The sequence below is a fragment of the Berghia stephanieae genome, chromosome 1, assembly GCF_034508935.2.
Source record: "Berghia stephanieae isolate SIO BIC M18660-M18661 chromosome 1, UCSD_Bste_1.3, whole genome shotgun sequence".
Classification (NCBI taxonomy): Eukaryota; Metazoa; Mollusca; class Gastropoda; order Nudibranchia; family Aeolidiidae; genus Berghia; species Berghia stephanieae.
Window position 1 is genome coordinate 110,959,498 of NC_088360.1, and position 13,576 is coordinate 110,973,073.

General features: G+C 34.0%; 1 protein-coding gene across 1 annotated transcript in view; it reads right to left on the reverse strand.

Moving 5' to 3' along the window:
- Positions 1–13,576, reverse strand: part of LOC144962722 (uncharacterized) — a 143,522-nt gene that overhangs the window by 65,229 nt on the left and 64,717 nt on the right. Inside the window, exons 3-6 of the mRNA XM_078895916.1 lie at positions 7,103–7,189; positions 6,086–6,160; positions 4,145–4,193; positions 630–853 (exon numbers count right to left, since the gene is read on the reverse strand). Of these exons, the coding sequence (XP_078752042.1) occupies positions 630–853; positions 4,145–4,193; positions 6,086–6,160; positions 7,103–7,189 (435 nt within the window). The remainder of the gene's footprint in view (positions 1–629; positions 854–4,144; positions 4,194–6,085; positions 6,161–7,102; positions 7,190–13,576) is intronic.

Genomic DNA, 13,576 nt, shown 5'->3' on the forward strand with positions numbered 1-13,576 from the left:
ATACGTAAAAGGGTTAATTTTCATGTCGTAATATATTATATGTTGATTGTCCATCAAAAAAGCCTTAACGCCCATCTAAAATTTGGCCAGAAAACTCAAACCTGGGACTCCGTAAAGTATTTAAAGGACGAGTTTTATGACCAAATTTTTAAATACGAGTTTTCCCAGAGTAAGACAATTAACTGGTTAAATTAACAAAGAAAACCATTTTCAAGGATTACCATTTTTCTAATCGATAAAACGAACTGAAATTATCAATGACAATGAATGATGAAATGATATCAGTTGCTGTATGTAGCAGGTACAAGGAACTCGGCTCGCTAAAACTCTCCAGTTTAAAACGCAATTTTATTCAAATCCCCAATATTCATTCTAAGGACAGAAATTATAAAATGTATATCTCGAGAAAAGACCAAGATAACGTCAGCCGCAGTGCAGCGTCGCAAAGTGATCAATAAGACGAGGTCCTATCAAAAAGTACTTTTCACAATATCTAACGTAGATCCAGCGACATAATTACTGCTGGGAGGATAGAGTTACCAGATATAATTCTGTTCAATTTATATCACTACATACAATAAGGCCAGTAGCATAATATGACCTTCAGTAATTATCGATGATTCCCTTACCTGCATAATCATTTGCCATCCGTCCTGCTGTTTGTTGCTATTCCTGGTGAGAAGAACATAAACAATGGGACCAGGGCTGACGTCATCAATTCCTGTGTTCTCGTTGTCAGCGTTTGTGGCCGGACGAGGCTTGTGCCATTTGATATGCATTTCGATTTCGTCCGAGTTGAATTTCACTTCTTCTCCTTTAGGAAACGCCCACTCTCCCTTGAGGGTAATTGTTTCTATGGAAGTAGACATGAAAAATATGATACGATTTTAAATGAATGAGAAATAATGAACTGATGTGAATGAAATCGTCTTGAAATTCATCACGTTTTTTGCGTAGCCATCATGATGTTTTTGCTGCAGGGTTTGAGTTTCTTCATTTTAATTTTCATGAGTTCTTTTGTCTCGTTTTAGGAAAAAAAAAAGATATTTTACTCTTTTATTTTTGTTTTTGTTTTGTTTTGTAAACCTTGTTGTTTTTAATTGTTTAGATATGCGAATTGGCTGTAACCAGTGTGAATGAAATTAATGTTTATGGCGTCACGAACGCAATATATTGTAAAGTATAATACCGTTTAGTTAGACTAAAACATAATAGATAGTAAATTGTTGTCTTAGACGTGTTAAAGACGTTTTGTTCTTTCTCAGTATTGATGTATAAATCACGTTGTATTTGTTTGTTATTTGTTTTGATTCAATAGGGGGTCAAGAACAAAAATGATCGAAATTATCGCTTTTAGTAAAATTGATTTGCTTTCCTTTAATCCAAGACGTAGACACAACCTCATATACTTTTTAAAGGAATTGATTATTTGATGGAGGTGACTTAGCATTACACAGAGTATCCGTGGTTCGAGGCCAGCTATTCTTTTTGTTTTAGTTTATTCTTATCTTTAGAAAGCCACCTAGCCATTATTGCTCAATTTGTGATTCTATATTGCGACTGAACCTGGGTAATTTCCGTATGATTTAGAAAAACCCGAAATAAAATTTTCCCGCAGGGATATATTAAGATAATAATGTTCCACTCTGTAGCTGTATTTGGAAAAAATACTTTTCAAACAACTGCTATCAACACTTTGAATAATTGTAACAATCTTCACCCCCACGCCCCTCCCCGGTTTTTCTTTTTGAATTACCATTTTATCGCTAAAAAACAAAACACTGAATATAAAAGAGTGAAAGGAAAAGTGCGATTAACCTTTTTTTCCCCATTTTCCATAATTATACGCAGGAAACCGAGAAGCGTAGAAAGTTACGTTATTCTATCAAAATAAACTGCCTTTTCCGTCTTCCTTCCGCCCGCCCCTTTCGCCAAATCCCACCACGTGTTCTGTTCAGAATGTTTCCCTTTTTATTCTTATCATTTATTTTTCTTTTCTCGTAGCCTCTTGTTCGTAAAATTTGTTTTACTCATTTGTGATCGTTCCGTGCCAGAATGATACACTCCATCCAAAGGAGTTCATTAAGAATTGCTTGTCAAAATTACCTACTCTGGAAGTGAAGCGGAAAACATATTTTCCAAAGCAACAGAAACCCTGAATCTCCGCAACGTAAACATCATCTGTAATTTGCTTTCATGTCGCACTGTATGTAGCAATATATTTATTTTTGGTTTTCATTTGTTGTTTTATAGCGTTTGTTAATTAACAAAATAATATGGAGTGAGGTAACATAACATTTATACGCACAGCTTTCAAAATGCGTTGTTTGAGGCTGTAATCGAAATTTAATCTGCTTCTAGTTTAAAGCTTGATCGAAATTTCAATTTTAAGCATATATAAACAGTGAAATTATAGAGGACTTGATGTCTACTAAGTCTATGAGAGTCAAGATCACGAGCACTTCACAGGGCAGCGACGTGGTAAAACGGCAGTGCCTTTGCTTCACACCCAAAAGTTCGAAAAAAAAAAAGTCAGCCTGCCTCGATTTGGGATCGAACCTCAGACTGATTTTTGGGATTATTTTTCTTGATTTTTTCTGGCACTGTTTCATACACACTTTTCAAATCATTCTCTCAACGTATTACTGTAACATGTTATTATGGAATACACAGAAACAGTGAAAAATCGATAAATAAATGATCATCTGTCGAAAAAAAATGTCGCTGTATTTGTTGATGACGAGCAAAACTTATTATCAACGACTTAAATATGTCTCGTTCGGTGAATAAATGCATGTATATTATTTTATAATAACAATTTTCTTTTTATTGAAAAAAGTATCCCCAGGATAGAAATTAAAAAATGAATAATGATATCGCGAGGAGAACGAGAATAGCGTTCCCGTCATCTCTATTAAAGTGTTTGGATGGATAACTTGATGAATGCTCATTATTGGCGTTCGAACATAATTATTGGAAAGAAAAATAACATATTTTTCTCCTTAGAGCAAAGGCATGTATCTTGCTTACAATAATAGTTAAGAAACTTAGAAATGTGATAGACGAAAATTAATATAACAGATTCAAAAAAGAGAATAAAATTCCAAATACGGAACGTTTCGGCTCAAACCCCTTCTTCAGCCAATAAAAAACAATAAAAATGTAAATACTTTACTTAAAACCACAGCTAGACGACAGAGAACAAATTAGCACGTCCTTCCTTCACAAAGAACCAGGTTTGTGAGTTTATGCCATGATGAGAGTCATTAAATCGATCGTAATTTGAAGGACTAGTTTTCTAGTTACATTGTTAAATACATGTTTTTATCCAGAGTACGGCATTTAACTTGTTAAATTGGGATCACAATAGGAATCTTATAATAATAATAATAATAATAATAATAATAATAATAATAATAATAATAATAATAATAATAATAATAATAATAATAATAATAATAATAATAATAATAATAATTAATAATATAATGATCTTATGTCAAATATGGCAATTTGTCATTTAGATACACTTGTTATAACATTATATGATTACTATAACATTGAACAGATAATTATTTTACTCCTACCATTTCCTTCTCTCTCTCTCTCTCTCTCTCTCTCTCTCTCTCTCTCTCTCTCTCTCTCTCTCTCTCTCTATCTATCTATCTATCTATCTATCTATCTCTTTCTCTCTTTCTTCACAAATGCGCTAACACATGTACACAACATAAACAGATGCATTTCGTTTTCAATTTGTTTCAATTGTAGCAATTCGACACCAAAATTATATTATCATCATTGTCAATTTATCTAACATTGAATAAATCAATCAGTCAATCAATCAACATGCCAGTCCTAGGTTTGGCTGTACCATTGAAATATTCAACATTATGAATAATATTAAAGTTATACAAACAAATAAATAATAATGTGAAATTGAATTTAAGCTTCAATTTAATTACAAAAAACAGATCAAATGAACGTTTCGGGTTTTATCAACAAAACAGGATGAATGAAACACCACAGATGAATGAGATAGTGTGGTAGTGGCGTAGTTAAGATGAATCATTATTATTTATTTCTTCGATCTTCGAGCAGCAATATTTATATTACAAGTTACATAATAACATTATAATCATCTCACCTTCTGGAATGCTGATGAAATACTGGCATGCCTGTTGGCAACCTTGCCCCTGACAAAATAAAAACAAAATGACATAGAATAAAATCATCACAATTTCACTGTTTCATTTTGTTCTTAATTTTTCACTTCGAAACGCTGTAATCGTATCTTCTTTATCCGGTTGCCTTTTAAATTGTTGTAACTAGCAGTTGATAGTTATTTTAATAAACTGGAATAATTCACCATTCATATATATCACAGCTACTAAATTAAGTTCATATATACTGATGGTGATAACGCAGGAAAAAAAAACATGTAAAAAGCTAGCCTCTTTAAATTTGATATAATGAAAAAACCTCTTTTAGATTCAACACCTTTTTTCTTACAGAGTAGAAGGCATTGAGGATGGGGGTTTGCCTGCAAATCGATTGTTCTAACTACTGAGCCTTGTAAAACAGAAAAATAGATGTGAGTAGTTTAGGTCACGTGCACTTTTTAGTAGGTCAGATAACCGTACGGAATTATGGGCTTGATTTCACTTTGTGTTAATGGACAATATTGTGCTCTTTTTGAGAATATTTCCATAACAACAATGAGCCCATAACAATTTGGATTAAAATAAAATCATAAGTGCATTTTTCTCTGTTACAGCAATTTCAGTTAAACCATAGAGCTCAAACTTGGATTTCCCATGGCCCCTAGCTATATATAATATTATAATAGTCAAGATTTTAGTAACGCCGTTAAATTAAAAGGCTAGGGCCAATCATTTTTCATAACCTGGTTTATCTATTGTCTTTGAAAAGAGCTTAAGCAACCTTTAGTACATTCAACCCATATAAACAAGAATTGCCATGGACACAAATCGAATAATATGAAAAACATGTATTGTATCTTTTTAAAAGAATGGAATTAGACAATAAATGTGAAGACTTATATAGATGATTAGATAGTCAACATTAACCCAGGGAACTGCTTTTACTGTTTGGTTATTTGATACAAAAACCGGGTTATCACAACACGTCTTTATTCTTCCATCTCATTAATCTAGCATCGTATCGATATAAGAGATAAAAAGAGATAAACGTGATCTCGCAAAGATCATAATAAGAAAATTATTATATTTTATGGCATTTGGAAGACAAAAATACTCTCCTCAATGTAGAAATGAATTGTAAATTTTAAAAGTTAAAATTAAAATCCTATTTAAACTAACAGGATTGTCCAGATATAAAACCGTTTGAAAGGATAAGTCGCCTTATACATGACCAACCTTGTAAAACGGTTGTAAGTCGGAATTATATTGATGTTTAAAAAATGATTTTTAGTCGAAATATATAATTTGAGCCAAGTCTAGGTATTTTACTCAGTAGGAAATAACTAAAATTTTCACTCGGAATTCTCTTTTTGGAATGCGCTCCACTCCAAGATGATACGGACTTGACGTAGTGGGTCATGATATGTATTCTCTACTTCAAAATACTAGGCACCTCATCCCTCTGATTAATCGATCTAATAATACGTAAATCAAGGTGGAGTCGAAAGGATAAAGTAACTGAGTATTTACCGGGATATGAAGTTTGGCACTCTTTTATAATTCTAAGAATTTGTCAGTTATTACAATTTCGAACTTCACATTTAAATCGTCCTCATAATTTATTTCATGACATGTTTTGGGATATATTGGTGAATTTTTTTATCTTTTCAATTTTGAAAAATATACACAGATAACATATTGGATTATTAGAAGACAGAAGAGAAGTTGATATTCTCCCTTAATCATAAAAAATCATAATTCTTACTTCAAAACAGTGGAACCATTCCACAACCTTACAATTATGTTCTGGGTCTATTTTTGGGCTAGAAAAAAGAGAACTCATTTTTAAACCCCATTCACCACAGGAAGAAATAAATGAATTAGCGGGAGCTGATTGGAAGATCCGGTAAGGTTCCATAACTTACACATAGTTTCCGGTTCCGACACGCCTGTTCCATCAACTCATGGTTGGCGGCAAATGTCTTACATAGCGTCCAACACTGGGGAAAAGAGAAGATTGATTGTTAAGTATAATAATTTATGTTTGCAAATAATGTGATATTTTCCCCTTTCAAATTATATGATTTCTGTTTCTTCTTTTTTTACTCGTACAAAAGTTTTCAACATTGTGCATATTCTCTAATAATATGTCTTAGTCTAGAGTTGTGAACTCATTTTGTTTTACGACTTTCTGGTTGGTAAAGCTATTTTGTTTTTGTTTAATTTATGAAATTCAAGTGTGCAAACAATGTACATATTTGCACGATTCCAGTTAATATTATACAACAATATTATAATATCAGTCAATAGTAACCAAATCAGGGTCAGCTCAATTGTGTGCAAGGGTAAATGCTAACGCGAGATGAAGCATAGACACAATTTGTGAGATCAGGCAACAACTACTGAGCCAAAAGGGAGGCAGACAAGAGCCATAAATAAAGATAAGAGTTCAAATATTTTTTAATATTATGATAAGGATATATCTACAAGCTACAGATATGAATTAAAGATCTTGAGCGTATAATTCCAATTTCATTCAATTTCAGCACACCAAACACTGCGCGTCAATTCGAATCTTATTCGAAGTTCCAAAGTCAAAAGTACAAAATTATCATCCTATTTTGCAAAGGAATGCGTATCTAGAACTTGGTGGCAATGAACTAAATAGATAAATTTTAGAGGTATAAGTGATATTTATTATTAGATTTTGATCGTATCTTAAACCATTTATGTGGTTGCTTCATTTCCATACAACACCAATTGTTTCCGTGCATTGATACTTCTCTTAGTTTAGAATCGGCTCTATCTATAATTAATCGTATGCAATACAAGCGGTTTTATGAGACATACGAATTGATTCCAAATTGATTCCAAATCATTCCAAATACAAACAGCAGCTTGGATAAAATGGAAATTCTTAGTATACATTCTTCATAACTTACGTTTGAACACTTTTTACTATAGCTAAACCGGTTGTTGTTGGTATCCCAGCATGCATTGTCGTCCGCCATCTTTGATGCAGCCACAAACTGAAATAATAAAAGAAAGTAAGAGTGAATCATAAAGTAAACATTAAGATATGGTATTATATAGATAGAGAGTTTAAAATTTAAAAACAATAACAGTTATCCAATAATATGTTTCTCTATTATGGTATGAAAAGTGTGTGAAAAGTCAGTCATGAGACAGGAGTCTTGAAATCCCATGTATTTGTGGACTTTTCCATTCTCTTGACTACATTTGCCAGCCGCGATTTGTAATCAACTGGCACGCGGTTCTGAAAAACCAGTGGGCAGCGCTAAAGACGTATCAATGCTATTAGATTGTTACCTGCATTTCAAAACTACAAAATATTTAAACTCTAGGACCGCGAAAATCAAACTAATTAATCATAGCTCTAGTATATATCTACTGGCAGTAGATATACTGCAGCTATGATTAAATCGTTTGAGAAAAATAAACATTAAAAAATTTGTCCAGACTTGTCCTTCAAATATCGATCGACTAAGATGATCCTCATCTTGGCAATAACTCCCAACCATAATTTCCATTTTTAACAAGTCCCAGGTTTGAGAGTTTTTACAAAGATCAATGTTATATTTTTAAACATTTGGTTTTCCAGAGTACGGCAGTTAACTAGCTAACAACAAATAAAGAAAGATGATCTAGGAAATTGGCTAGCATGAAGTATGGATAAAAGATGCTGTTATGCAACTCCTACAATACAGGAATGGATGTAAACTATTTTCTTGTAGGATGCGCGGGAAATTATACCACTTTTATTGCAAGACCTGCCCGTAATCCCCCTCTCTCTCTCTCTCTCTCTCTCTCTCTCTCTCTCTCTCTCTCTCTCTCTCTCTCTCTCTCTCTCTCTCTCTCTCTCTCTCTCTCTCTCTTTCTCGGTCTTTCTTTCTTTCTTTCTTTCTTTCTCTCTCTCTCTCACTCTCTTTTTTAAAATTTTAAAATATTCTTTCTTTCTTTCTCTGTATGCACACACACACACAAACATACACACACATAGACACACACACACACACACACACACATATATATATATATATATATATATATATATATATATATATATATATATATATTCTGCTCTGTCTCAAAAGCATAGGGACTGGAGATGGATAAACACACAAAAGATGTACTATTCCCACTACTAAATCTCCACCAATAAAACAGTGGCAACAGCAACAACATTCCTATTGTATTATTCCATAATCATACACATCCTTGTGGCATGTGCCACTTTGCTCTCAATGCACGCAACCACCGATGTTTACTACAAGCATACGGCCCTCTCAAAAAAAGCAGGATTTCCCTCTCATTGAATGTTAGAAATACTCCCACTTCAAATAGAGGAGCAGTACCTTCTAGTCTTACTACCATAGTAATGCAAAGATATCCTTGTAGGTATTCTATATTTACTACCAAATACCAACAGCAATATTGGACTCCGATGGTTAATTAGTGAGGATTAAGCACCAACTCCGGAAGATTTGAGTAGCGCGCGTGAACACAGAGATAGAAATTCTATAAATAAGACAAATTTGGACGAGGTCGTCTTGGCCTGAACGATATCAAATCACGTGTGAATTTCGACATTAAAAGACAATCGACATGAAACAACAGAAAAAGTACAGAGACCCAAGATTGTCATTTTAGCACGACGTACTGGTTTGTTTTTCTAATTCTTCTGGAACGTGATAGTTGAGCTCATTGCTCTGGTGAATATGAGTGGCTTTGTAAAAATGCACCGCTCTTAACATAGAATATGTCGTACTCTGAAAAAAAAAAGCCTTTTCGAAGTTCTGGCCAGAAAAATAACTCTCAAAACCGGGACATAAAACTCCTAGGTTTGAGAGATTTTGAAAAGATTTGGGTCATATTAATGGATTGATACTTGAAGGACGAGTGTTCTTGTCAAAATTTTCTAAATGTATGGTCAATTGAGGTAATAAGCAATACGCACTTTCCACTTTTTGTCATGTGATTAAAAATTAGTCTACATTTCTAAACACTTGGCTCTCGAAGTAAGATTATGACAGCCAATCAGGCGCCGTGGAACTCATACCGTGCATACTATCGGGAATTCATTAAATATACATATATATATATATATATATATATATATATATATATATATATATATATATATATATATTCAAAAAATAAACAAAGAGGCTTGCTTTCTCCTTCGTTTCCATTTCCATATAAGAAACATGCAAGTGATTTATACAATTTATATCCCATCAACGCATCAGCGTCGCCTTCACCATCGCATTCATAGATGAGCTGGCAATAAAAACAACCACAGCATGTTGTCAGCAATAACAACGTTAGAGCATCACAACTCTTTCATCCAGTTAATCCACTCAACCCCGAGTCACTGGCCACTTGCTTGGCACCTCGACTGAAAGGTAAACCATGATAACTGCGTTTTGTTGTCTAATCAACACAATACAAAGAAGAAAAAAAAAAACGCAGAAAGTAAACAGAAACTAAGAGACGACGACGACGACGTTGATATTGATGATGATTGTGATGATAATGGTGATAAAGATGATGATGAGTAGTAGTAGTAGTAGTAGTAGTAGTAGTAGTAGTAGTAGTAGTAGTAGTAGTAGTAGTTGTTGTAGTAGTAGTAGTAGTAGTAGTAGTAGTAGTAGTAGTAGTAGTATAGTAGTACTAGTAGTAGTAGTAGTACTAGTAGTAGTAGTAGTAGTAGTAGTAGTAGTAGTAGTAGTAGTAGTAGTAGTAGTAGTAGTAGTAGTAGTTGTTGTTGTTGTTGTTGTTGTAGTAGTAGTAGAAGTCGTAGTAGTAGTAGTACTAGTAATAGTAGTAGTAGTAGTAGTAGTAGTAGTAGTAGTAGTAGTAGTAGTAGTAGTAGTAGTAGTAGTAGTGGTAGTAGTGGTAGTAGTAGTAGTAGTAGTAGTAGTAGCAGTAATAGGAAGAGAGTAAGAGTAGGAGGAGGAAGAGGAGGAGGAAGATGATGATGATGATGATGATGATGATGAGGAGGAGGAGGAGGAGGAGGAGGATCAAACATTAAAAACCAGGGAGCAATTTCTATAATTGTGTGGTTTTGTTATTAATGGGGACTTTTGTGTTTCACGTGTGTGCCTGTGTTTGCTTATGAGTGTTAGTGATTGTGTTTTGTAAAGCGGTTAGAGTATGTGTATGGATAAAGCGATTTATATCCTTTTTTTTTTTGCTATTATCATTATTATTAGTATTATCTATAGTGTTGCGCCAAAAACCGTTGAGACGACGGGTTAAAAATTTGAATTTTGTTTTTGTTTTGGTTTTCATGGTTTTGTGTTTGTTTTTTAAATGTTTTTGTTTTTTTTGTTATTTTCTTTGGGGGGGGGGGGGGGGGGGTTCGTTTTTAGAAGCTATCCATTTTGCTTTAATCAAACGATTAACAATATTAAAATGGAATGGAAGTTTTAATTTAATTAACAAAGGCAAAAAGTGGACGTTTCGGATTTCCCCTTTGTCAACAAAACCCGATGAATAAGGAAATGTCGACATCTGCAGATGTCTTTGATATTTAAATCGAATCTTCCATTTCATTTGACTATTGTTTCATCGCCTTCAAACAACAATATATGCATCAACTTAAACAATTAAACTTAACCCAAGAACGAAGTCTATTTCCAGCATCCTTAATATTACAATGATATATCACTGCTTTGAGTTGATGAGTCGCATACAGAATAACATCTGAGATAATAATATTTCCTCAAACTTGCTACCTTACGATCCGTAATCGAATGGTTTAACCTTTATGTATGTGCGGCTATGTGGTCTAGTGGTATGACACTCGCTTTCGGATCGGAAGGTCCTGGGTTTGAGCATCGCTCGGCACATATTTGAGTTCTTTGAGAATCCTCTTTACTCACATTCTCTCACCGAAAAAAAAAACTGTAACATCGCCTAACAGGCGTCATGTCCCGTCCTAATTGTTAAATGTTGATGTTGGGCAGGGGCCCCTTGTAAAGCGCTTTGAGCACATTAAGTGGATATTGCGCAATATAAAAAGCTCAAAATAAAGCTTTTTCAAGAAGCTCACTATGTATTAATATACGATGATACGAACTTGATCTAAAAACATTTCAAGTGCTTTGACATTATTATTAGTGCTGGAAAAACATAGTGGAATATTAATTTGTTGCCAAATCAACCATTTAATGAAAATTGGTGGCGAGAAATTTACAAACGCATTTTTAATTAGCTATTTCGATATATTCCAAATTAAACAATAACAACTTGACATAACATGTTCTTATTAAAGTGGGTACATTTATCTATGTAAATTCGATTTAGTGAAGCAAATAAACTTTGGTGCAAAAGACGCAAAAGAAAGAAAAATAACGAAACGTTAATTAATGTCGTAGTGGATATACAGCAAAGAGAAAGGGGGAGACTATGTTGAGAAGTAGTCTTCGACAACGATCAATTCATAGGGTTGAGTTTAAGTATAATAATCAACAGTTCTGTCCGCCACATCAGTGGTTCTAACACTCAAAGCTGTGTCTAATTTTTTTGAATTTAGTGAAATCTTATCACACAGCAGGCGATCTAAAACCAATTAACAAAAATCTGAGTGACGTCATTTTCATTTGTTTTATAAGCAATATCTTCCTCCTTTGTGATTTTCCTTTTAAATTCTGACGATATGCCTTAACTTTCATGTCAAATGAAATAAATAGAAGAAAAAAAAACAAAAAACAACCCCAAATAAAATAAGTTTTAACCAAACTAGTGTCAAACAGGACAGCAGTTTTGAGCAGACGGGGAAGGAAATATGTATTCATTTCTCTGACGTTCCTTTCACGCTATTTTAGTTACCTTTTTGTTTATTTTTGTTTTCTACATTGACCTCTATGTTACTTTTTCCTATAAATGGACAACACAAAATCCTACTTAATCGGTTAACTGCTGCCATACTTTGGAAAACCGCGTATTTAAGAATTTGGTCAGAAAATTCGTCCTTCAAGTATCGATCGATTAAAATGATTCTCAACTTGGCAAAAGCACTCAAACCTGGGGCTTCCGCGGAAGCCCCAGGTTTGAGTGTTTTTGCCAAGTTGAGGATCATTTTAATCGATCGATACTCGAAGGACGAGTTTTCCGCCAAATTATTAAATACGAATCTTTTCAGAATAAGGGAGTTAGCTGGTTAATCTTCTCCCGACACTTTCCAGGTATTTATTGGCTCTCCGGTCAAAAAGGCAAAAGAAGTTTCTGGTAATTATAGGGTGTTTTGAAACGTTTTTGGGTATTTATCGTTCTCACAAGACACCAGCTGTTGTTTTGTTTAGTGCAACTTTTTAATTAAACCGTCTGACCTGAACGACTCGAAATTCCTTTTTGGCATGCATGTCGCTACTCATATCATAATATATATTCGAATTTCTGGAGAAAGACGAGTAGATGATACGAGTAGACAAAAACTAGAGCGTTCATGTAACGCGATATCCACTAAACGTGCTCAAAGCGCTTTACAAGTGGTCCCTAGTCGACAGCAACACTGAAAATGCTAGGGCGCTATTACTTTTTATTTTTTACAGAGCCAACAATGTTGTTAATGGCGTTGTACTCATTTTACACCTGGGTAAGGTGAGAGAATGCGAGTAAAAAGCCTATTCAAAGGACTCAACTCAGGACTCGAACCCTGGACCTTCCGATCCGAAGGCAAGTGCCATACCACTAATCTACATAGCCTCAAAGGAGTTGTAGACACGGCTTACTGACAATATGTGAGTTGGGTGTGATAGTAGTACTTTTTAGAGTCATAAGGCCATAACAATATTATGATTCGGAGTTTTTACCAGTTTCTCAGTTACAAGTTTCTCGAGTGTGAAGGGGCCAGCAGCGATTCTCTGTTACCTTTTAGGTAGAACGATAGTAAATCGCAAAGTATGTTATACTAATTCGTATAGTTCAAGTATATTATATCGTATTTCTATAGTTCAGGAATTTAGGATTATGACCATAACATCTCTCTGAATAAAGATAAAATATCAATTTATTTTAATTGTCTATATATTAACCTAGTCACACTTTTACTTGCATAGAAATAAACAAAAATAAAGTATTTCATTATCACTCATCTTATCGAAAGTAATCAATAAAGGCTAAATCGGGTTTCCCAAAAATATTCAAATTTATAATTGTAAAAGTTTACCGTACATAGGTCTAGATCTACAGACTATCTACCACTGAGATTTACGAGTTCGTTGTTGTTCTATCCATGGAGCCCACCTGTGGGGCCTTTCACACCTGTCTTCACAAGTTACAGTTGCGTCTGGCGCATGGAACAAGATGCCACAACCTGGCGGTCGGTGATTACTTGGGCGTATAAAGCATGGAGCGTCCAGCCAGGAGTCATCTGTGATAGACCA